This window comes from Nylanderia fulva, unplaced genomic scaffold (assembly GCF_048542155.1).
Source record: "Nylanderia fulva isolate GAGA-0341 unplaced genomic scaffold, ASM4854215v1 Scaffold12, whole genome shotgun sequence".
Lineage (NCBI taxonomy): Eukaryota > Metazoa > Arthropoda > Insecta > Hymenoptera > Formicidae > Nylanderia > Nylanderia fulva.
In genome coordinates, this window is record NW_028189409.1 from 3115648 (window position 1) to 3141793 (window position 26146).

At 33.6% G+C, this 26146-nt stretch overlaps 1 protein-coding gene across 4 annotated transcripts in view; it reads right to left on the bottom strand.

Annotated features, from left to right (window-relative positions):
• The window catches only part of LOC114942634 (zwei Ig domain protein zig-8), a 157563-nt gene that overhangs the window by 96333 nt on the left and 35084 nt on the right, over positions 1–26146 (bottom strand). For all 4 annotated transcript variants that reach the window (XM_085490314.1, XM_085490317.1, XM_085490315.1 and 1 more), the window contains 3 exons: positions 16057–16185; positions 12080–12162; positions 11280–11429 (listed from right to left, as the gene is read on the bottom strand). In XM_085490314.1, the coding sequence (XP_085346440.1) occupies positions 11280–11429; positions 12080–12162; positions 16057–16135 (312 nt within the window). In that variant the 5' untranslated portion in view covers positions 16136–16185. The remainder of the gene's footprint in view (positions 1–11279; positions 11430–12079; positions 12163–16056; positions 16186–26146) is intronic.

Here is a 26146-nt window from a genome sequence, read left to right on the forward strand (position 1 = left end):
AATAATAGAGCATTTTATAATTAATAATAGAGGGATTGGAATGTCTCAACAATCACTTAAAACTGAGAAAAATGCACATATATTTCTCGTCTCCTTTCGGTCACCTGCTGATGATCTCCGAAAATTATTAGCTTTGGGGATTTTCTCAAAAGTCGCTATTCACCCCCTGAGACTTTACGTACAAGCGAGAGTGCAGACAGAGCACATTTATATGCGGTCGAGTTCTGAGTGGACGTGCAAGAATAGTCTTGTTCCTTTCGCGAAAGCGCCAAGAACACTTTGCATAAATCATGCTCATCGAAGCTAATGGAACAACGTGCCATAAAAATACGACCGTATTACCCGTAAATCACGCAAAGTTATACCGTTAACGGCTGTTATCCGACGCAAATATATACGTCCGCAATTTTAAAATCGATTGTATCGTCCCCATTTTTCTGTGAAGCGTTGCGCGTAAACAAAAAACTTCTGACAATTTCCGACAAATTTCACCGTAGGAGAGATAAATTCGCGGAGAATCATTTTCAGCATTAATTTCCCTCGCTCTTAATTTCTATCGCGTTAAGATGGGGAGGAACGGAAATCGATATATCACCGTTTCCGCAAGAAAAAACATTTTTTGAACTTTTTTGTTTGTAACGCATTCTCGAAATTCACCGCCACATTTTAATTAACACTACGAATTATGAAAAGATAATTTTTGCGTCGATGTTACAAGTTACGTCTTCCGCGAGTAGCAGCAAATTGAGGCCAGATGCGAATATCGTGAAACTTCTCTTCCGATAATATCATTGAAACAATTTATTCCGATACTTATGATCCGACACACAAAAGTTTAATAACGGAGAGAGAAGTTAAAGAATCGTTAGGCATCGCGTTGCAAGAGCTGCCATTACACCTGTCTCTCTCTCTCTCTCTCTCCCTTTTTCCTCCTTCTATTTCTCTCCCTTTCTCTCCTTCTCACTCTATTTCTCTGGAAGCGTATCCTCCAAATAGAGAACAGAGCGAGAACGGAAGGAATAGTCATTTGTCATTATTATAAAGGACTCAGGAGTGAATAATTACGTCTTAGTAAGTTTATGTCTAAGTCGTCTGCGCAACATTTAACTTGATTTCCATGTGACGCTCCGCAAGCATATCATTTACAACCGGGTACGTTGAATTACGCGTTATTAATTAGATCCTACAAAGACTCTCTCTCTCTCTCTCTCTCTATTTCTTTTTCCCTCTCGCGCGCCGCATAATTTTCAAGAATTATTTATATAAATTAAATACCGGGGCACGCGCGCGTACACCCAAACGCCATTCGCTCTCGCGTTCATAATTAGCATAGTTATACGTATCGTTTCGCATGTTAAGTGTAATAAGCGTGCTTACCCCGGTGTAAAATATGCGGTAAAGTTATGCCGCGAAACGGCCATCCGGCTTGACCATGGGGGGACCGAAGCCACCGCAAGGGGGTGAAAGGTCACCAAAGTTTCGATTTTGCATTTATGCGTGCAGAATACCGCGTTTCCTCTGTGCCAACCCCGCGAAAGCCGGGCGACGCGACAGGCCGCGCGCTCGCGCATTTATCACATGCAAATTGAGCCGCAAACCAAACGTCAAAGCAGCACGTGGGTCTGTCCACGTCACGACGAGTATACAAGGCCGCGTTATTTTAGAAACTCCTCTTGCCACACCCGGTTGTCGACCGATTTATTCGTTACAACTGCATTATTCCGTGCATCGAAAAAATGGTGCACTCTTAAAATGCATACTTTATTAGTCCTCTTATAACAGATACTCTTAATAAATATTTCCTTCTTTACTTCGTCATGCTTTTTAGAATATCCTCTTAAATCAAAAATATATTCTTCATCTTCTTTTTGCAACTGTAATTCAGCAATAAATAAATATAACAAATTTATAAGTTATCAATTAATATTAAAAATAATAATATAATATAAAATATGTGTATTTAATGTCAGTAAATATTGAATATTATATGTTTAACGATTTTAAATATCTATGTAATAAGTAAATAATAAATGTCCATTTGTAAGACTGTTTTTTTGTTATCACGATTAATAATTTTAAATAATACATTGATAAAAAAAACATCCTATTAAGTATATATTTTTGTTAAAAATATTTAATAAGAATATCTATATAGAGAATTTTCCTCTCTTAAATTAAGAGGATCCTTTCGGCGCTTATTTTAATGGAAGATATTAAGATAAGTGGCATATATTTAAGATATAAGAATACATTTTGTTCGGTGCATCAATATTCGATTACGTCAAGATTAATTGCTAAGATCGTCAAAATTGTAAATAATAATCTATTTCAAATGTACTTGATTTAATTTTGTGTCGCACGAATATTTTAGATTGACTTTACTTTTCGGATTAGAAAGTTCTTGCTCAGGCTCAATAATTTATGTGTGTTGAAATATAATATAATATATGAGTAGTAAATATTAACACTAAGCTTATATATGATACTTCAGATAATCTATTAATGTAAATGTTCAATACTTAACTAAAGTGTTATCGTATACACTCTGTGTTTGATGTATATAGATACAGATCGTATTTGATGATACAATGGATTATTCATAAAATATTTATAGATATGCGCACGCGAGCATACGCGGACATTCGTCAAATTAACGATTTATACATTCAATGTTTCGGTTGTTGATCAATACATGGCAATATGCTGTTTGTTTATTTACTTCATTTTAAGTAAACATTTATCCCGGATATACCACACACGGGCGACTTCCCCTTTTATATTCCATCAGCCAGTGTTCACATTTTACGTTTGGAAGTATATAAAAAAAATGTAATGGAAATGTTTATGCGTCAATCAATTCCCATTCAAGTTAAGCGCAAAACCGTCCAATAAATCTGCGAAAACACATGCTATATGTCTACGTAACTCGATGTATTATTAACTGTTTTCAAAATATTGGCAAACACAACCATTCAACGTTGATATTGGATATCTAAACGTTTCGTATCTTTTTACAATTCTATATTACCTACTATTGCCTGATGGGACAATTATTTTGTTATTAACAAAAATCAAAATTTTGCAAAAATATTTTAATTTGAAGTGGAAATCCATCGCCGCTTCTAAAAAATTTTCCAAAAGAAGTTACACCCTTAAAAATCCCCTTTCTCAGCAAAGAGAAAAAATTTGAATTGAATAAGGTACCAGTCGAAAGTAATCTTGCAAATTTGTGACGCACACACATACCGATAATGCTGAACAGCGCATAGTATTAAAATACTTAAAGTTCCGGAATCCTCTCTGGTTAAGTGCGAAGCCTCTTAAATCACCGCGAAACGCGCGAGAGTTACGTGGTTACAACTTCAACGGCGGGGATCTCGTTTCGGGCAACCGTGATCTCTAACGCTTGTCGAAATCCAGTAAAGTCAGTTCTAACTGGAATTCGGGACCGCCGGGCACAAAGGTAAGAAAATTGGATTCGCCGATAGTGGTTCATCGATAGAGACCGGCAAGATGGGAACCGCAATCGTGTCTATATCCGTGTCGTCGAACGATTGTGCGCGAGAAGATTTGAAAAGAAAAAAAAAAGGGAAAAAATCGTCGCGTAAACTCGCGCGCGCGAGTAGCTTGAAAACGACGGGAAACGAGGAGAAATAACTTCATTGTCCGACGCGACGGAAAAGCGTCGTCGAGAGGGAGTCACGTTTGCAAAACTTTAATTAGTCTTTGAACCTCTTATTTGACGAGCCGCGCGACAAAACTTCGGCCCTATGGCTGAAGAAAGCTGCTAAGGCTCATCAGTGATGACGCTAGGTGAACTAAATACTAAAGATAATAGACGGAGCAGACCGAAGCGAGCCGGAGAAGGTGAAGAATAATTAATTAAAAATAATTTAAACGCCAAATAGTACGAGATTATCTTTGAGGAAAGAGAAACAAAGTATATCATCAGGAGGGAGCTCTGACTGAAAACGCGCCGAGTAAAATTGCTGGCGTAATTGTACGTTTGTACTGGACTCGTAGATACATTTTTCTCGCGATCTCGTATTACATATAATGATGAAGCAATTGTTCAGATTGTTAATTAAAACGCAGCGACGCGAAAAACATAATGCATCACACATTTGCGCTCACAGACATATCCATACATAAACTCCATATAATTAAATGTTTAATTAATGTATTTAATATATTAAATTTATTGTATGTTAAATAAAATATACTAAATATATTAAATTATAAATTGCATAACTGCACTGAAAAAAAATGTATTAACGTGACTAAGTCTTTCAATTAAAATACTATTTTATTAATTGAATATATATTAGTATTGAAGTCAAATATACGCTTTGATAGATTTAATGTCTTATTATTATTAGGTATTTATTTAATGGAAATATGTTATTTTGTATGTTCAATTAACAAAATAATATTTAGTTGAAGGTTGGAAGGTTTAGTGAAGCTAACAAATTTTTTAATGTATAAATATTTAATATAAATGTATAATTATGAATATTAAATTCTTTATATAATATAAATAAAGAATTATTAACATTTATATATATTTTTAAAGGATGAGATATGTTAAAAGATTTTCGCCAGGCATTTCCTTTTCTCTCTTTTCCGTTCCTCTCGTTTCATAATTTTCATGTTATGGTAGACTATAACAATCTCGTACACAAGCGCGCAGCTGCGGCATTTATAGTATACGAAGGCACACATTCTCCTAACCACATGCGTATCGGCGCATGCAGCTGCAGATACCTGCAATCTTGAACTATGAGTCATAGCTCGAGACTCGCGTATATGGAGATTGTGATATAATAGCTCGTAACACTTAATAATTCAATCCTCTCAGCAAATCGAATTTACGATAATATGATGATTGTGTTATTTAACAGAAAAAGAGGAATATTTGAACATCGGGATATACAGTATTTCAGGTTTGAAGTTCTTTTTTACATAATAATAATAGTAGAAAGTTTTCACAATAAAAAGATGAATACAGCACCACAAAATAAAAACACGGTAAAATTCAATCAAATATTTTAATCAAACTGTTAAAAAATGTAAGATTTTATTTTGTTCGTTAATTATGACTACAGAATTACATGAATTGATTTTAATTAACTCGGTTAAATCAAAAATAAAGAGCAAAAAAACATGTAATTTATTTGGAGCATGCAATTTTAGTTAAAAATTTCAATTTCAAAATTCGTCATTGTTTTTTTTTGTTTTTTTTTTGTTTTTTTTTTAAGAAATATTATATTCTCAATAATTATTATCAATATTTATGTATTAATTATACATGAATATTTTAATTGCATGTTATATAAATTAATATGAGAAATTCATTTTTCTTATTTTTGTGTATAATATCTCTAACATTATTGGAAAAGCAGTTTATTTTGCTTCCAACATTATTTTAAGGCAAGTATCTCTCGATTAAACATAAAAAAAGCAATATCACAATATTGTACCACTAGAAAGACGATCTAGCATGCAATTCCCTTTGGAATTGATGCGCACAACGAATCAGTGCGGCTGGACAATCGAGAAGCACTTATACATCTATTCCATTTACATACTAATCCCATGCAACTTCTATCGAATGACACAGAAAAAAAGAAATAGAACATACGAAACCCGAGAGAGTTAGCTTTTAATCGTAAAGCAAGAATTCTATACTCTAATTAATTAAAAACATTCGCTAAAAAAACTACGCTTTCGAAAAAACAACATGTGTTAGAATCTTATTTAGAAAAAATAAAAAAAATAAATTATTTTATAAGTAACATTTAATTTTTTAGAATGTACACATTATTCTATAATGCAACAAGTTTTCTTTAATATTTCTTGACGTATTAAATGTACACAGCACTGTATATAGACTACCATTAATATATATTCAAAGTGACATGCGTATAATTTAATATTCGACTAAGTAAACACTGTAAAATGTATAAACAGTCATAAACTGTTGCCACATGAAACACGCCAGATGTCTTGACTCAAAGAGCGTGATATATTATTTGCATAATATATGACTGTAAGTAAATTATTTATATATATATATATATATATATATATAAATAATTTACTTACAGTCATATATATATAAAATTTACTTACATATTTAATTTATATATTGAATTTGATGTTTTTTTCCTACAACTCACATATTAAGCAATCCGTTAGTTTGTATAATATCATATATTAACCGCAGAGAAAGTCTTGGTTCGCTCATAATTAATGTAGTAGCAACCCTTCCGTCGAGCTAATTATAAACTTGAGTATAACGCGAGACGAGGATGCCGTTAAAAGTTTGGTCAACGCACGCGTTTATATGCGCAGAAAGTCGCGAAAATGGGAAGAAGTTCGAAACGACTTCGAGACAATTCACAAAGTATGGAAGTCCTCTGCTTATAGGAACCGCAGCTATTTGCATTGCAGCTAGTAACTTCAAGTTATATATAACCTTTTATTTTATTCTCTCTCCCTCTCTTGTTTGCAATTCTTATACACTTAATAATGTAAATCTCATTAACGACAAATATTGAAGTGATATTGTATGCAGCAGATTTATGAAGTATTATTAATTATGAATAAAAAAAATGTTGAAAATATCGTTTCAACTCGAGTACAGTTTTCCCTCTCGATCGTATACATGTGCGAATATAAAACTTTAAAACCAGAGTGAAATTGTAGTGGTAGTTTAAAATAACTATATTCATAATATGCCGATAAAATATGCACGCTGAAATATTTTACATAAATTGATTATTTCATCAGCCGAGGGAGATGGGAGCTTTACGAACGTGGGCTGTCTTTAAGTAGTTTTAGTCAATCATTCTTCGTACTTGCTCGACACTGGGCGACTGAGAATAAACAGCTGGAACAGCAAACTCATGGATCCTGCATTAGAGAGCAGCGACCGTCTTATTAACATTATTGATCGTAAGGGAAGAAACGCGTCTTTGTTACTATTAACGAACTTGCCGTTCCATATTTTTTCTCAGCATCAAACAGAATAAAATTAACAATTTACTGTTTTTTGTTATCACGCGGAAAAAAATGTTTTATCTACTATACACTTCAATTAATTATTAATATAAACAAATGTTTCTAAACTCTCTCGTTGTATTATTTAATATAATAATAAGGAATAATTAGCTTTTGTTAAGATGGGAAAGCCTCTATATACATGTAATGTTGATTTATAATAAATCTTCTATTAATGTTCATTTATAACACAATTTACATTATATAAAATTTATAATATTATATATATATAATTTTTCTATTTAATATTATAAATTTAAATTTAATATTATAAATCTTAAATAATATAAATTATACTATAAATAAACACATTATAGAGAAGAATTTTCCATCTTAACAAAAGCTAATTATTCTTAATATTTATGAGGCGGTAGTTTATATATATAAACTAAAACGCCTAGAATATATAATAACGCCTCATAAATATCAGGAATAATTAGCCATTGTTAAGATGGAAAATTTCCTATGACGAAGATACCGAATATTTCGATCATCGTAAATTCCTTCTAAGGCATGTTCTCGAAAATATTTGGCGAATATGATTTGATAAAGAAGAGCACAATTAAATCCATCTATCAAAGATACATATATGTGTATAGGAATTTTAATTTAATATTATTTATTTCGCAATCTTAATTGCATATTAGCGTATAAAATCGATATTTGACATGTTATCCAATTTATATTCTTAATATGTGTAAATTGAAAGAAACGACAAATCGATTCTTAAATAAATAAAAATTAAAAAATGCATTCGTAACGATGCAGATACAAATGCATACAATTCTCATCCCACTATATGAAACAACTTGCTTTACCCAACCCATCGCACTCTCACTTAGAAAGATTGAATTCCAAGCACTCGCAAACCAACGAGCGAGATGTTCCACTACACTATTTGTGAATGCTTCCTATGCGACTCGAGCTTTGCTCGAGAGATTGGTAAGTTCAGCAACGATTTATAGATCACGATACATCGTAAATGTAACGGTGCACTTACGCTATTCTTTTTTATGATAAACGATGTATCGACAATCGTGCATCTCCCATATAAAGTAGTTTGAAATAGATGGATGCGCGAGATAAATGTTTTCGTCTCGCGCGTTAATGTGAATTTTTAATAAGTATGTATATGTCACTTCTAAAGAAAAGAAGCAAAAATGAAGGGGCAACAAACTATTAATAATAATAATAGTTTTCAAAAAAAGTAGTGTATGCAAAAGTTCACGGATATACAAAGTTATAATAACAATAATAATTAATATTTTTTTCCTCCGAAAACCGAATCTGAAATTATCTATCACATTGTGTCAATATTGGTATTTGCTGACATCGAAGTGCTACTTGTTCTAAGAGCCTCGGCAATATCAAGTTTGAAACTGTTTCAAAGGTTCATGACTACCAGTTCCAGCTGAATGCTCTCGTTACGTCTATATGTCAGGGATTAGATAGCTTTAAGCTCGATGGGTATATACCGATTCGAAATAGTAGCATATGCGAAGAAACATTACGTGCAAATGTATTTGCCTTCTGGAATTAGTAAACCGCAGAGCTTCGAGTGAAAATTTGAAAACTATTCGTAGATATTACATACTGAAAGTTCTAAATCCATACTTTGATAAAATTGCTGTTTGTGCGTAAATCGTGCAATTTTCACAAGTAATGCTATTATAAATGCCAAGAAAGAGAGAGAATCTCCATTAAAATATATTTATAAATATATTTCGATCATTTTTATGCGCTTTTTTAATTTATTATAAATAATTACGAAATAAATTTTAAAAAATATTTAAATAAAGAAATTTGCTCATTTTTGAATATAACTGAATTTTCGATTATCTACATACAAAATTAAATTGATTTCAACTTGTTAGAGTATTAATAAAACATCACTGGAAATTTTACAAACGTAAAATCGTATGTGATCAAAAATCGTTCAATTTAAGAATCTCAATAATTGGTTTAGAAGAAATTGATTTTGTTATCTATTTATGCTCACAGATCGATTTATTAAGTTGATTTTTATTTTTTAAATAAAACTGACACTAAATAAAAACCATATAATCGCTTCGTTATTCTGTCAATCCCGAAAATATACTCGATTCTTTTTTAGTTTCTGATATCCCAAAAAATATAAATCTTTTTTTTCACAAATGTATCAACTTCTATCAAAATAGACTTCCTCTTTTATTTAATAACGAGTACATAAATAAAACATAGTATCATGTTTGCACTGTAAAATAACGTAATAAAACGGTGTAAAAGAGCAGATAAAATTAACCAACATATTATTGTATTTGTGAGAATTTTTTTCTGATACTTCGAATATACATTGTTTAATTTAGTACGATGCTATATATATGCGAATCATATTAATCTCTTTAAAACTGTTCGATTTCCCGATTTGAATGTTTTGCTTTAATTATATCTTATCATCATTTTCGGATTGAGAGCACGGAATAATAAACATATATGTAAATGCATAAAACAAATCGAATGATTCAAGTAACAACTAGACGTGATATTTTGATCGTTTAATAGTAAGTATATTTTGTGAAATTTTATGTATATATCTGATTTATCCGAAATCCGAAACCTATCTTGCGAATAGTAAATAACGTATATCAGAGTAATGATGTATTTTTAGATATTACATTTTGAATTTTAATTTTAATTTACATATTTATTTTTATGTATTATAATATAATATAATTATTTCAAAAAATGGAAAATATATATTATTTGCTCACGGTAGTTATAAAATCGTTGCGATCCGTAAATTTGGTCGTGCGATTTCCGAATATTGAGCGAATTTCGTAATGTTTGTGCAATCGTAGTTTCCGCCTAGTTTCCACGTCGTTCTCCCCATCGCAATATAATAAGATTTGTGTCGTATACGATCAATATTGAGAGTACTGTGTAAAGTGCCGCGCAACCATCGTATTCTGCTAATTAGTGTACGTGATAGGGTAATTAAGCATGTTTTCGCGAATGAATATGGTTTAAGTTTCGTGACGCAACAGCGAAGACGAACAAGTAAGAAGGAAAAGCTTTGAGGAAAGACATCAAGCAATAGCGGAATAATTACCATGATGTAATTTATAACTGTGCGTAATTTATAATTTATTTAATTTATTACACATTATTTGCAAAATTAATTAGTTTCAATATTTCCACGGAACCTTTTTTATTCATATTATATTAAATTTCATATAATCGAATTTTCTATTTTTTTTATAATCAATTTATATTCATCGATCATTATTTTTAGTATCTTCGCAAAATGGTTTATTAATATTAATATTAATATTAATATTAATATTAATATTATATTAAATTTCGCGTAATGCAGTTTTCTAAATTTTCATAGCCTATTCATAGTCATTGGTAACTAGAGCTTATGAAATTAATATTTAATTTATTACATTATAACTTAAAATTTAAAACGAATTAAAATGACATGAGAGTCAATAATATATTTAGTTAAAATATCTAAATTAAATGAAGTCTTTTCATATATTCCTTTTAATTTTTTATCTTAATGCGACATCCTAAAATATGCAATAAAAATTTGTTTTTAAATAAATAACTTCTCTTGTGGAAAAATTTAAATAAATACATACGAGATCTGTTTGTTGAAAAAATGGAAGATCGCGTGTATTATAACTGCCATTTATATCATAGTGATAGAGCAGCACTGTCACAAAATTGGGAGGAAAATATCCCACCGCTATCCGCGGAATTTCCTTTGGGAGAATTAGGATGAGCTAAGTGCCGCATAGTAGCTGCACATGAGAAAGGAGATGGGAAAACCAACAAGATCTCTTCATAAAACAATGTAGAAAGCTTAAATTTTAGAAAGCAACGTAACGTTCGCAAACGTTGAAAATACGTTGTTATGTTTATTCGTTTATGTATGTACACACACTCACACACACATCAAATTTATATTCGAACGTTATTACGAAAAAGAGAGCGTTTTTTGAATAGATTTTAATAAATAAAATATTTTATTTTTCTGCATATATTATTTTTTATGATATTATTCATAGAATAATATTATAAAAATTTATATGTGAAAAGGAGTTTTAGAATATCAATCAGAAAAATTTATATTTGATGTACGCGATAAAAACACGCATGAATCGAATTTATAGGCAAATTCATTACATTATGTTAAATATATTCTCGCAAAAGTATAAAAACATATAACTTACCTTAAGATTATTTTGTAAATTTTGTATCCTGCAGTGCATGTAAACTTGAGTACCAAGCTGTACGGTAATGTTACTTTCGGGATCCTCGAAAAATGGCCTCGGTTCAGGAGTGCCGCCTGTTTCAGTCACGAAACTCTCCACCTCATACACCTACGATAAAAAAAATATACACTGAAATCTGCATCCGCGTCTTCTATTATTTTACATGTTTGTAATATAATTAAGGAAACCACAGTTTGCTTTTAAAGCGACACAAACTATGTGTATATGCACAACCACTATGTAGTTAATCCTAAATACACATAATGCTGCATGTTAAATGCAGTAAACAGTAAATATGAACGTTCGCTGTTCGAGCGTAAAGTATAATTATTGTCATTTTAATGATATTTGTATTTATATAAAAATAATATATATAAAATACAAATATTTAATGCGGCAGAAATAAATGTATTTATAAATAAACACGCGATTTTGTACGGCAAAAATTATTCCAAAAATATATAATAATAAAGGCTGATATATTAAATATAAAAAAATACATATTAATATGGTATTATACCAGTCGCTTATTTTTTTAAATATAATTCCTCTCGACAATCTTATTAAAATCAGTGGATTATATTTATCTCTTATTGTGTGGATTATTTTAAAAAAAACTTACAGTATTTTAAAAAGTAGATAATATACACATTCAACATTGGAAATAAAATGAGATTTTCTTTAGAGAGGATTTAAATATTATACATTGTGAAACTAACTCAAGCAACTACAAAAGTCTGACTATAAATGCGACTTACCTCTGTGAAAGGTGAGCTAAGTTCATGCCAAATTGAGCGTGGTAAGTTCAAATCTTTTTCAAATCTTGGAAACGGTTTCGTATCTGCAACAAAATTTGCAGGAAAAAATTTAATATAAATTATTATATAACAACAAAATAATAATATCGTAAATTAAGTTAATTTCAAAATTAATGCCATATATTTTAGGTTGTAATTTTATAATCAGTTTATAAAATTAAATTTTGCATAAAATAAATAGATGCGTAACTTAATACGTATAAAATAAATAAAATATTTCCGCTTGTTTTCGTAAAAAGAGAAAAATTGGTGAAATCTGCGAAAAATAGGTAGTAAAAATCGAGATGGATATCGAGATGGAAGTTCAATCAAAAACAGACGAAGCGAAACGTCAAAAATGTCTGAAATCAGCAACTAGAGGAAATTTTTCTCCGATAAAAAGAGAGATTAGATTTCTGATAAAGGTTTTCCGGGCTATTTTTTTTTTTTTTTTCGTTTCGGGTACCAAACTGTAATTTCGTAATGTAAGGCGTCTCGCCCTTTAATACTAACGCGTATGTTTTCCTTTCAGGAACAGTTAAGTCTACGCTTTTTGCCTGCCGGATTGGTTCTTTGCGGGTATTTCTACCGTGTGCATTTTTCGCAGCATGAGCTAATAGAACGAACCCTTAGTATCTATTACATCCCTCGGTACCGGTCTGTACATTCTGAAGAAAAACAGGCCATAGCACATCGAGTGATCATCTTGGTGAAAAATCCCCTGATATCCATTAATTGCTCGATGTTGACACAGGGTTGCGCGTCTATTTCCCGCCACGTCAGAAATGAATCAGAGCGAAACAATGTTGGCTTTAATTATCGCGCTTACTAAATTATAATTTTGTTTTGGTTACATGCATGGAGATGTTTATTTCGCATTAACAGAAATTTACATTTTAATAAAAAAACAAAAAGAAAGAAAGAAAATAGACTATAAGAATATACAAAAATATATATATATATTTTTTTTTCTCTTATTCATTTTAATGTATAATTAATTAATTATTTTTTTCATTTTATATAAATACAATCTTTTTTATTAACAATTTCATTATAATAATATATATATTTTAGTATATGTATTATATACCTAAAATATATACATTAGATAGATAAATAAATAGATATTATATATATATCAAAAATATACATTAGATAGATATATATTATACATATATAGTATATACAATATATACGTTTGCGTTTTAAAAAATAATGTCTTTGAAAGATTCAGTTTACATTCGAAAAATAATAATAGTTTGTAGATGATATTGAAAAAGATTTCACTTTCCACTCTGATGCAACGCATGACGAAGCGAATCCCTTTACTTGCTGACACGTTGAATGGCCTTATCAGTGGGAAACACACGCGACTATATATAACTTCCTGAGATGGCACGCGCAAATATATTCCCTTATGAAGCTGCGTAATGGCAAATTTCTCAATAGACGCCACACGTTTCATAGAAACAAGAAGATTATATAATTCGTATATTAAAATAAATTCATATATATATATTTATAGAAAGAAATATTTATTTATAAGAAAAATTAAATGAGAGAAATATCATTTTATTAAAATATTTTATTTATAATATGCGGCAGAGAAAATAAAATAAATAAAATCGTATTTGCCAAAATCTAACATATTATAAATTCGCAACGGCACACATGTGTTTTCTCATTTAAATGCAAAAGCGCGAAATAATTTCGACGCGCTAGAACGCATACGGGACCATCTGTTTGTTTTTATTACATTGCACTGAATAAATATTTTCGTGAAAATTCAGACAGATGCATATAACAAAAGTAAACGTCCCGTTACGAGATATGTTGCAAACAATGGCCGTATTATGCGTGTATACCTATCGAAATAGGAATTACTCGTGATGCCAGAAAAAATAAAAAAAAATTATTCTCCAAGAGAAAAAAAAAATGTATTCCGAAAATCTTTTTTCCCGAAATTACTCGACAATTACGCGCACGCGAAAAAAAAAACCACAAAATTTATCGCAGAAAAATTAGCTGAAATTTAAATTGTATAAGCAATATGCCACAAAAATCAAGCGATAATATGATAATGTTACATGGTACATTTCAACGCTGTATTCTGCGGAGAGAATTTTCGCAGCCGCAGTCTCATCTTCCTCTATTCTCACCCGCGATCGAAGACACCGGGCGTCTCTTATAAGCATAGCTTTACATAGCTTGGCACGATATGCGCACGGATCGAACAGAAAGAGGTAATAAAGCCAGTTTCCCGGCGTGTCGTTTCTTTTTTTTTTTTTCCTTTTTTTCGTGAAACGATACCGGAAAACCGTGCAATCTCGTCTCTTATAAAGCTCGCGCCGCGCTGAAGGAGACACAAGCGCGAGGAGTGGTAGAAAAATAAAGAAAACCGCGATGGAGAATTCGCGGGGATAGGAAAAATGGCAATATATTCTCTCCATCAAACTCGACGATTCTCAAAATGGTTGCTTCCGCGCACAAACTCGGTTTGACAGTCGGAGAAAGAGAGAGAGAGCTTTTTCTCAATTTCCACGAAGATCGGAGAAATCTCGACTATGTGCAAAAGATGCACTTGGAAATTATTTTCTCAGCTGATCGCCCTCACACGCGACAAGCGAGCCTTCTTCCTCCGTCTTTCACCCTGCCTTGACGAATCGTTTCTCCCTCCTCGTTCCTCAAGGTCTCGACCTAACTATTTCTTGTAGAACGATGGGATAATCCTCGAGAGATATATCAGCCCCGGTAACTGCAAAAGGACCCTCTCTACCTCCCTCCCTCCCCACGCTTACACCAATCTAACAAGTTGAATTCTCTCGCTGCAGAGAGAGAGAGAGAGAGAGAGAGAGAGAGAGAGAAACGATCCCGGAAAAGGAATGAGGCGAACGGACTTCTAATATCCGCCAGAAAGACGGGGACACATAATCTCTACGGCAGAGATAAACTCTGAGAAAGGATTTCGAAATACGCTTTAGATACTTTCGCAGACGCGAAGAAAATAAAATGAATAAAATATAAAATAGCATGTGTTTTTTTTGGGGGACTCGTCGACGAATGATGGATATAAATCTTGAAAGAACAATGTGAAGAAAAGAAGTTACAGTCGAAATCAGATTGCAATAAAAAGTTACAAAAAATAGATTCATCAAACACAAAGTTTGACAAATGTTGACAATAAAATTGGCTCGGAGATGCGATATTTTTGTGCCGTATGTACATTAAAAATAAGGCATTTTTCGACGAGTTCTCTCAAGTCGCTCCTGTTGTAATATATTTTCGAGTTGCATGGAGAGAGAAAAAGAGAGAGAGAGAGAGACAACGAATACTCGCGCCCAGAGATATCCAATACATTCCGGAAGTGCCCTATATTATTTCTGCCAAAGGAAAACAGACCTTCCGTACCGTTTTCAGAAGTATCGCGACCAATTGCACGATTCTCGTCGTTCTTCTTTCCCTTCAATTTCAGCATTTCAACCAACCGTTGTAAGAGCCGCCACGAAAATCTAAAAGTACGTCGGTTCGAACCGTGGTTTGTCGCACGATGCGGCGTCAAATTTATGGAAGCCGTCCCTCCTCATGGATTTATGAGAATCCAATGCCTTAATTGGAAAATTATAGGACAATGTCTGGATATCGATCCCTCAGCCTTCGGCTCTCTCTCGTGGCTCTCGTTATTCAGCGAATATAATCTGATTTTCCCTTTTCCGCCAATTGCGTCTGGATATTTTTCACTGATCAAAAAAAATTGACTCGCCTCCTCCCAGGAGTAAAAGCAATCCGGTGTAAGGACATCGTGCACAAAATTTACTTTCCCATTTTATTCCATATCTTTTTATCCTTAATTCTAGTAGGTTTACTCGCTATTCGATATACAAGAATGATTATTGTCAACTCTCTCCGATATTATAATCAAATGGTTTTTTCCAACTCACCCAAAGTATTGGCGGCGCACAAGAAACGTATCTGGTGAACCAAAATGGAGGCCACCACGGCCGAGAGACAGCTCAACATCGTAGTCAATCCTCAACTCATCTCCATTCTCAAAGTTCTCACTGGTACTACTGCAATCAGAAGAAACAAATGTTCGCTTTGAATCTTCAATGAAAATGTTGCGGGACACAAATAAATCATTAACGCACGCAAGCAGTGTCTAATGTTAACCGAGTTACATGTCGACTCTCTTTGTGTTATACGTATATTTGAAGAAAAAGCATGGGTAAATACGCTCGAGCATGTGGTAATTAACATCGTGACACAGAGTAAGATTGTCAAACATCAGTAAATATCGGTTTGCTTGAACGAGAAATGCTCCTGCCAAATCAAACGATTCCCCCCGGATGCCTTGTGAAGTCAACTTCCCGTTTTCTGCCTCCGTTCTCTACCTGAGTTTGCGGTACACAGAACATTCCACGATAGGGAAATCAATGCCATACAAGTGTAGACTGTATGTGCCAGAGAATCGCGCCTTTTCAAGCGAGCTATGATATGAAACTTCCACGACGTGTGTACCACGAAATGTCTGAAATTTCAAGTCGCACAAAAGGCACACGACGGTAAATTTGAGCGAAATGTATGTAAATTTTTTTTAATCGGACTGTACAAACACACGAAAGTAGGACAAATTGAAAAATCCACATGAATGCTTTAACTAGGGGACGTTTTCGCGAAGAGACGTCTGACAAATCCTAAGGTAATTTAATCCAAAAATATGCACCGTCGTGCACTTGTGAATAATTCATTCGTGCATTGTTATTTATAACGTCATATATGCATCGCGTGGATTACATGATGATAGTTTTTTATTATTCAATTAACAAAACAATTTTACTTCGAAAGAAGCAATCCAGAACAATAACTCCCATTGTTTATACTATAGATATTATAAATTAATATTCTAAAATAAATGCAAAAAGAGCTTGTAAAAGTCAAGCACAAAAATATCAGGTGCAACAAAATTGTTTTTAAATTCCTCTTACGTGTTTGTTTGAAAAATAAATATAAGGAAATTTAAGGATAATTTTGTTATTTATAACATCATAAATGCGTTGCGTAGATCACACCATTGACGTTTTCTTAACAATTCTTCAATTAACAAAACAATCTAATAAAACCTCGCATTATTATATCATATTATATACAAATCATAAATTAATATTCTAGAACAAAAAATGCAAAAGACTTTTCTATACAAATACAAATTCAGGTATAAAACGGATTAATTAAGAATCTGGCCGAAAATTAATTTTAAACTCCTCCATCCTCGTTTTGTATAAATAACTTATTGTTGATTGAAATGAATATTCCTCCGCAGTCTAGACAAAGATATTTCGCACGTATAAAGAAACTCAATTATTTGAGGAAATGGCGTCAATAGCGCACTCGCGAAAATTCACTAACAAGAAGTTATCCCCCGGGCATTGAAATGGCCTCTGCGATCTTCACGATCCAGCCAGGTGATCGAGTTACTTCGCCGAAGAAGCTCGAACCTGTTCACAATGAGAGGAATGAAATCGCCAGGCTTGAGGATCTCACGCGGTTCCTGAGTACGAAGTAAATCAACCGGTCGCTCTCGAAGTCAAACAGAAGATTGTTACCGCGAAATTCCGCGTGATTCAATTTGGCCGGAAATTCTGGGTGGAAAACATGGGGCGGGAACGCGCATCTTCGATTCTCCACCCGGAGAAACGAACCATCCCCCCCAGGGTTTCGCCCTAACGAATCTATCGACACAAGTTTTGGAGTTTCCACCCTCCGCAATCCCCGTGGCAGCTCTATCACCAAGCTGTCACCTACCATCGCGTATATATATATATATATATATAGGGTTTTCTCCTTCTTCCTTTCGATCCGCTTCACGCGCGCCGGCAAAGGGTGCCTTTGTGCTTTCCTCCTCCTTTTCCCGCTTCTCTTCGTGGAACTTAAGAAGGGACAAGCAATTTTCAGTTTTCCTACGCGATAACCGAAGACCTGTCGTTTACCCGCAAGTTTCAAATTATTTCACCATCTGGCGCAGACGGTGGCGTTGATAACGAGTTGCGGCTTCGAATAAAAGTCTCTCGTATCTCTCCCGCCGTTGTTTGAACTGAACAAACTGCGCGAAGCTAGGTACAAATCAACGAGACAGAGCGAGAATCGGGGAGAGATGACCGTGTGGGTGAGATTCGGTAACCGGAAAACCGAAAGGTAAATGCTGTCGCGTAGCTGAAAAACGAAGTAGACGGAAAAGTCAGCAAAAATGGCCAGGCAGATATTTTCCCTTCCCAATTCGATTATTCAATCGAATTTTAAAATATTCTTTATACATATATTACTTTTCGCGTATTTCATCCACATTGACTGTATAGACACTAATTTATTTTCAAATTTTGTTTAAATCAATCTTTAACAGTGTGCTGAAAAAAGAGCCGCGAAAATTGTCCCGTTTGTTTTAATTTTCAAGTTAAATTTTCGCATTATTTTTAATAAATTTATATGCGCGCGTTATTTACTGCATCGCGACTCTTTTTGCCGTTTATTCCTATATTTGAAAATATTCTCTTTATCGCGTAACTTTTATTTTTCTCGATAATAGTCAATTACTGCTGAAAAATCGCGCGCACTCGTGCGATATCGGCAACAATCATAAATTGCAATTCGCAAGGCTCATACATGGGTATATATGCGAAAATTCGATCACAGTCGAAACCGGGTCTCTATTCCGAGATACGGTTCTGTTCAGCATCCTCTTGTCCGCGGGCCGATAAACAAATCCTCACCTAGGCCGGGTGAGGTTTGCACAAATTGTATGGTGTGACGTGTACTTTATGGTTGTGTAGAACATGCCCTCGGTACGTTGTAACGTACTTGTTCCGAGTGCTTGTTACCGATAACTAATGTTCCATCCGCCCATTCGATAACGCGATCGGGGGCCGATTGGCAGAGGAAGACTACCGGGCCGGAAAGAGATCGAACGATTGAGCAAATTACGACACGTAGATTGCGAGCCACCACCGGCGGGAGGGAAGCTAAAAACGATCAGTATCCGCTTTCGCGGGTATCGCTATATATGTGGTATACGAAATGCGAACGAGGCGGACTGAAAATTTTCTCGTTTTCCGCTCGGCGTGGACGAGTGTGCAATCGAGATGATCGCGACAAACCAATCGACCAAAACGGAAGTAACGCGACACGTTGTAAACACTTCAAGTTCTTTCAATCTGCGCATTCGATGGAATTTCTTGTACTAATATTTTCGTATCGCATGCAGATATAAAGTTACGAGAATTCCAATACTAATAAAGAACAGCGATGAGTTTTCCATATCTTGATAAATATTTCGTCCAATAGTAATCGTATAAGTTATAAATAACATGATATATATATATGTATAATGTATTATACTAAATATAAATTGTATAAATAATATAATACAAGTATATATTAAATTAATAATATAATTTGTAACAGCTCTTTAAAAATTAATATACATATAAAAGGCAATAAGAGCTAATTAAGTTCTGTTATTAATATTTATTTGTGGAACAAAATTTTTAACATAAAATATTAGACAAAAAATTAAATTAATAAATTATATAAAATAATTTCATATTAGTTTGAATAATTTTCTTGCACTCGTATTCTATTTTATTAATTATATAACAGTATATATAACTTTCATATTTGCGTCTATATTACAATTTAATTTTATGAAGAGTACACAAGTTTCGAACTTTATTAAGGCATGCAAGTAATCAATCGATCGCGAGAATTATCTGATAACATCGATGCTACGAGGTAACTTGGCAAACAAGAGTTCGCGAGTGTTTCCTTGGATCATCCTAAACTAACGGTAACCAACTTCCTACGCTTAACTTTTCAATGTAATCTGTCGTATATACGTACATAAAACACTTGTTTCGCAAATAGAATAAAACATTGATTAATATTTCACGCGCTAGCTTCGCGTATAAAAAACATTCGAGGAAGAATCAAATAAGAAAAATCAAAAAGTGCGACCTACAATCATATATGTATGTGTGTATTATCATATTGACTATTCCCTTTTCAGCAGCCTGTCGTAAAGCGATCGATTTTGGCAATACGACGTTCCGCAATCGCAACTTCAGCCAATGTTTGCTCAATAAACCTCGCGAAAGCCGACGAACCAACTACCCAGTTAACCCGTTAGCCCTCGATCTGGAAGTTATTAATCGTGCTGATTGCAGAAGTTTGGTAGAAACCGACAAATTCGATTTGCGAATTGCATTTTTTAAATAAAAAAACATGTGGAAAATAAAATACACTTTAGCGATTTGATATCAAAACATAAAGCGTCAAAATACATATTTTGATATAATATTATATTTATCATATATTACATAAATAAATTATATATACTAATATTTATATAAATAAGTCATATATAAATAATTAATTAATATACATCACATCTCATACATCAAAATTAATTTCGACGCAGAAAAACAAAAATCTAACTTTCTCGCGAATTTATTTTATTTGTACAAACAATCATTCAAACATATATTGTAATAGCATCGAGTTCCGATCAAAGGAGAAAGGTAGATGAAAAATAAGGGGCGCGTTTGATCGATAGGGCGAGGAGTTTGACGGCAGATAAAAGTTTCCTCAGATCGCAACATGCTGTTTACTGCTGACGCTTTGATGTCGAAATGACAACAATCAAGTAGCTGCGGCTACAATGACCATGATAAAGGCGACAGTTGCATGTCGTGGTTTAGGACAACAGCGGCCACGTTTGTAGCACACAACCACACTCGCACCAACAATGGCATAGCGAAGAGATTTATACAATCGCACAGATTTGTACAAAATTCATAGAGAAACATTATTAACCCTTCTGCCAATGAACATATACCCGAGTATACAAAGCAAATTAAAAATATGTCGAAATAAAATACAAAGCGCCTTTATATTCGAGAATCTAAAATTTAACAGAAAAAATATTCGATCCCAACAACTGCTATAAAAAAAAATTGTTGCAATGCAATATATAAAAAAATGCAGTTGATTTCTATAAAAAAGATAAAATTGATAAAAAAAAATTAAAAAGAATTTAAAAAAAAAAAATTAAAAAGAACAAGTTCTCATTTTACTGCTCCGCTGCATACGAAAGATCTTCGCAAAAATTATAAATAGCGATTATAATTTTATAATTATAATTTTTTATAAAACTTATTTTTGTTAAGACGCTCATGCAAATTTATAGCGGTATAAACTTACCGCTACTTTGTATCTCAAAAATTTTTACAATGATCGCTTCTAACGCGACTCTGACAATACATTGCAGGGGGTAGCGTGTAACACTATAATCAACAAAATGCATATACGCGTATTATGTACTACGGCAATATCCTATCGTTGAGCGCGTTCGCAAAAGCGGGTCCCGTCTCTCCATTTGGCTACCGACCATCGCGTTTCGAATGCACAAACTGTACTCTAGCTCGACAAATGCCCGTTACCGCCGTTATGCCATAAAGGCATCCTAACGACAGTTTGATGGAACACGGTAGAATTTTTATATCCTCTTCGCGCCAGCTATATATATTTATTATACGCATTTTTGCTCTACGAGTATATAAAGTCCCTCGTGCGTGTTTTAGGAAGCAACTATAATAACATACAATAAAATAACAATATATATTTATCTATTTATATTTATATATATTTATATGTGTGATCTGTATTAAAGCTACGCTAAAATCATGGAAGTTCTCAATATCGATTTCTTGCGCCGTTCTTTTTATGTGCTATGAGATCAGAATATATTGTTAATCCTTCTGTCGATACACGGGTATTCAAAGCAACTTTAATCCTAAAATGGTCGCGCGAATAGCATTAGTCATCCACATGCATAAATCTGCAATTTTTCATTTTTTTCATGTGTCAACAGTCTTTTTAAAAAATTAAAGTTTGACGTCTATACATGTATTTAAATAAATAATACGTTCATAACGTGTCTTTATATTTTTGACAGATTATATTGACAGATGTCATCCGCATGTAATTTCTAACGTCCCATTTTACAGCGCAATGACTCTAAGATTAGATGTTAAAACAAAAATGGCCTTTATATTCAAAAAAAATCGAAAAATAATGAAAAAATGTACTATGCTCTAAAAATATTGTCGCAATATTTAACATGCCAAAAAACAGCTGGTATGTCAAATAATATGATGCAGTTAATATCTACGCGTTGATGTAAAGATGAGAAATGACGGCTTGACAGAAGGATTAAAGATATATTCTATTAATAAAAATCTATGAGACCGTACACAGGATCGTATATATATTATTAACGCGGATCACAGTTCATTACATGTACAGAGGTATGGTTGAACAGTGTAAGACCCAAGCACCCTGAAGGAAGCTTAAATTCATTAAACGCGCCATTGAACCGGCAGCTACTCAACAAGAAGACTCCGTGCAACAGCACTCTCTCTCTCCTTCCTCTCTCTCTCTCTCTCTCTGTCGTCTAATACCGAAATGGAATTGTCAATTTACAATTCCATTGATGCGTTTACGTTGCGCGTGTACGGTTGGCGCCCCTTTAACACCAATGTGTTAACGACCGCGATAACAATTACCGTTCCGATTACCTCCGGTTGCATTGTCTCTCGATATAGATTAGCGTTCGGGGGAAGAAGAGAAGAGAGAGGATGGTTTTGCGGTGAAAGAATTAAAATTCATAAAACGCGATACCCCGTTGCCCTGTCAATTCTCCGGATCTGTTCATCCATAACGGTGTGCAATTAACATTTGCGAAGCGGTTTGTCGCGAAAATGAGGAAAACCGCAGAGCTTTCTCTCTTGATATTTCTTGGAAAATTTCGCGTGAATAATTTCGAGACTCTTATACGCGTCTCCTCGCAAAAGTTCAATTCCCGTCCCTTTGAGTCGCGCACGAGCTCTTCCTGCAACATCTTATTATTATGCATCCGCGTTTCTAACGCACAGTCTCCATCCCTTATGCACAATGCGTCAGCCATAGCTGGGTAAACTGCGCCGGAAACACGTGGGATACGCATCTCCGTATATGCATATCCGTGTGTATACACACGTACTCGTGTGTATACACACGTATACATCCTTGTGTAAAACAGATATACGTGATACACCTATATATACGATGCCTCTATACTCACGTTTACTTCTATTAAACTGACGCGCGTGTCGTTCAATTCGTACTTGCGATTACCTAGCTGATCCGCGCTGCGTGTTTGCGACAGAAATGGGGAGACATTTCGCTTTAGCCCGCAATCGTTTACACGTATATTATACAGAACGACGCACACATATACACACTTTTAACACCTGCCAGAGATTTTGCGCGAATTATTTCGTTACGCGACGTCGTTTTACGCACGTGTTTGATCACGAATTTTACTTAATGCAATGATAAACACTCAATTCCACTGCATTTACCGCATTTACTCATCTCTTCCTCGATGAATTCGATAATCAATTTGCCGGAGAGAGCGAAAGGGAGAGAGAGAGAAGAGTTCATATTTCGAAAATGAAAATTTTATTGGACATTGGTATTGCGAAAGCGCTTGTCAAAGAGAAAATTATATATGTTTTGGATGCGCACAGAGAGAAAGAGAGAGCGAGCGAGCAGCAGCAGCAGCAGCAGCAGCAAATGTTGTTACTCGATTATCAGGCCGACTGTAATTTTCGACCGTATAATTTAATGCCCATAAACGCTACGCATGCAAAATCTATTGATACAATTGATAAATAAATATTTTCAACGGTGACGCATAGCGAATATATATATACTATATATATATATATATATATATATATATATATATATATATGAGAGTACAAGCAATTACGCATTAGACTGCAATTTAATTTGCCAATTATACGTGCGCAAAAATATAAACTACAATATAATTTTATATCTCTTTTAGCTCGCTTTCTCTCGTGTGTTATTTCTCTTTTCTGATCAAACATACAGACGAATGTTTTCTCTTGTAAACGTACTAGTCAATTGCATTGGTCCATCCGGACATGTTTCAAGCAAGGAAAATAAATGTATATGCTATCTTTTTATATCGATATTATATCAATACAGTTTGAACAGATTGTTCTCATTTCCATGATGCAAAAAAGAAAATGATCAGAATACATGCGTGTGCATTGCTAGATATACACTTTAGCATACAAAACCAGTTTTCAAGATACAGTCGTTGTAAAAATATCTTTCCTTCTATTATATATTCTGTACAATATTATTCAAGGTGTATCTAAATAAGTGCAAAAATTTTGGGAGATAATTCTTTGTCGAAAAGTTTTTATTTTTTTCTCAAATTTCAGACAAATTAAAAAAATAAAACTTGGTGGATATTTTCCACTCATAAAAAGGATATTTATTATATTAAAAATTAAAAACTTAATTTTTATCTCCCTCTTTAAAAAAGTGCAACTCCTCAGGGAGAGATATAAAAGTATATGTATGTTTATATATATAAGAAGCCTCCCTTAATTTTCGACAAAGAATCATCCCCTAAAATTATTCGCACTTATTTAGATGCACCCTGTATATGTACAATATACACATTTATATTTATATGTACATATTTATAAATACAATCTGCGTATATATAAATGTAAAATATATGCATATGTATAATTCTCTTCACATGAAACGTAATTATTTTGGTTTGCATTTTTTGTCCAACGATCGAGTTAACGAAAAAAAGTACACAATGTATAACTGCAAGCAGTAATTATCCGAGATAAGCAAGATTATAATGGTACGCGCATTGCATTCATAGATACGCATTATTCGAATACAATGTGACCGCCGTCCGATTACCTTACGTTCATTAACGTAACGAAGAAAGGAGAATATAGGTATGCGCATGTTGTTTCGCGAGAAACTACGTAATCGCCATCGAGTTTCCGAATTTCTAGAGACCTCCAGTCCTCTTGATTCCGAGTTTCGACTTAGCCAAGCATTTCCTCGGATGCTAATGCGATTTCGCATTACGTGTGTAATGGAAGAACTCATTAAGTGATGTATATATTATATATGTATGTCGCGAGAAACTATGCACAAGATTTTCCCTCGATAGAGAATATCTTCAGCATCGACCTGAGAATCCGCGCGCGATTTATTACTTTTTTTTCCACGTCCCCAAAATCGTGCGAAATCGTTCGATTTTAAAAACCGCGGAAGAAAGTAAGGAACGAAAAGAAGGAGGCGACTCCAACAAAAGTTTTGCGGCCCGTAAATTCGTCTCCTAGAAATATTGTTTGGTCCATAGACAGCATGACTAATGTACACCGAGTAGGGGATCAATAATTTCATTATGTATTCAACGTCGATACATGCCGGCAATAAATCGCTTTCCACCGAACTACGGTGAATCTGTAAATCTTGTCCGGACTTCCATATTCTCTAAACGTGCGCGATGCAAAAAGTCACGTCAGTGCAGGGAATCAGAAGGCATTACATTGCCATATTTTGTTGTCGTATCACGAAATTCGTCGATTAATCATCGTACTTGTCCTATGACGGCCAACAATATCGCGATATTCCGCTCGCGATAACGAACGAACGGGATGAGCGATCATTTTTCTTTACGATGCGCGTCTAAAAATGCTTAAATATAATAGATTATCGACATTTTTACTGATTCCGATAGCAACAAGTGTCTCCACATTACTCCAAAATTGCCGATACTTTGCCGTATATTGCTTGTAATAAAACAAAATCAGATGCCATTATTGCACGCGAAATTAGCAAGACTTAACCAAAATTGAAAGTCAATAATACGTATAATTTAAGAAATATTATAATTAAATAACAAGTATTGGAAGAGAATATATATTCTAGAATTATCGTATTATCTGCAAGATATCTGCAAGATATTATCGACATCTAGTTTGTTATATATTAAATAGCACTATCCACATAATTATATTATTACCTATTTAATTAAGTATGAATATCTAGCCCTTGCAATATCGGAGCTTAAACGTGGATGTAAAAATA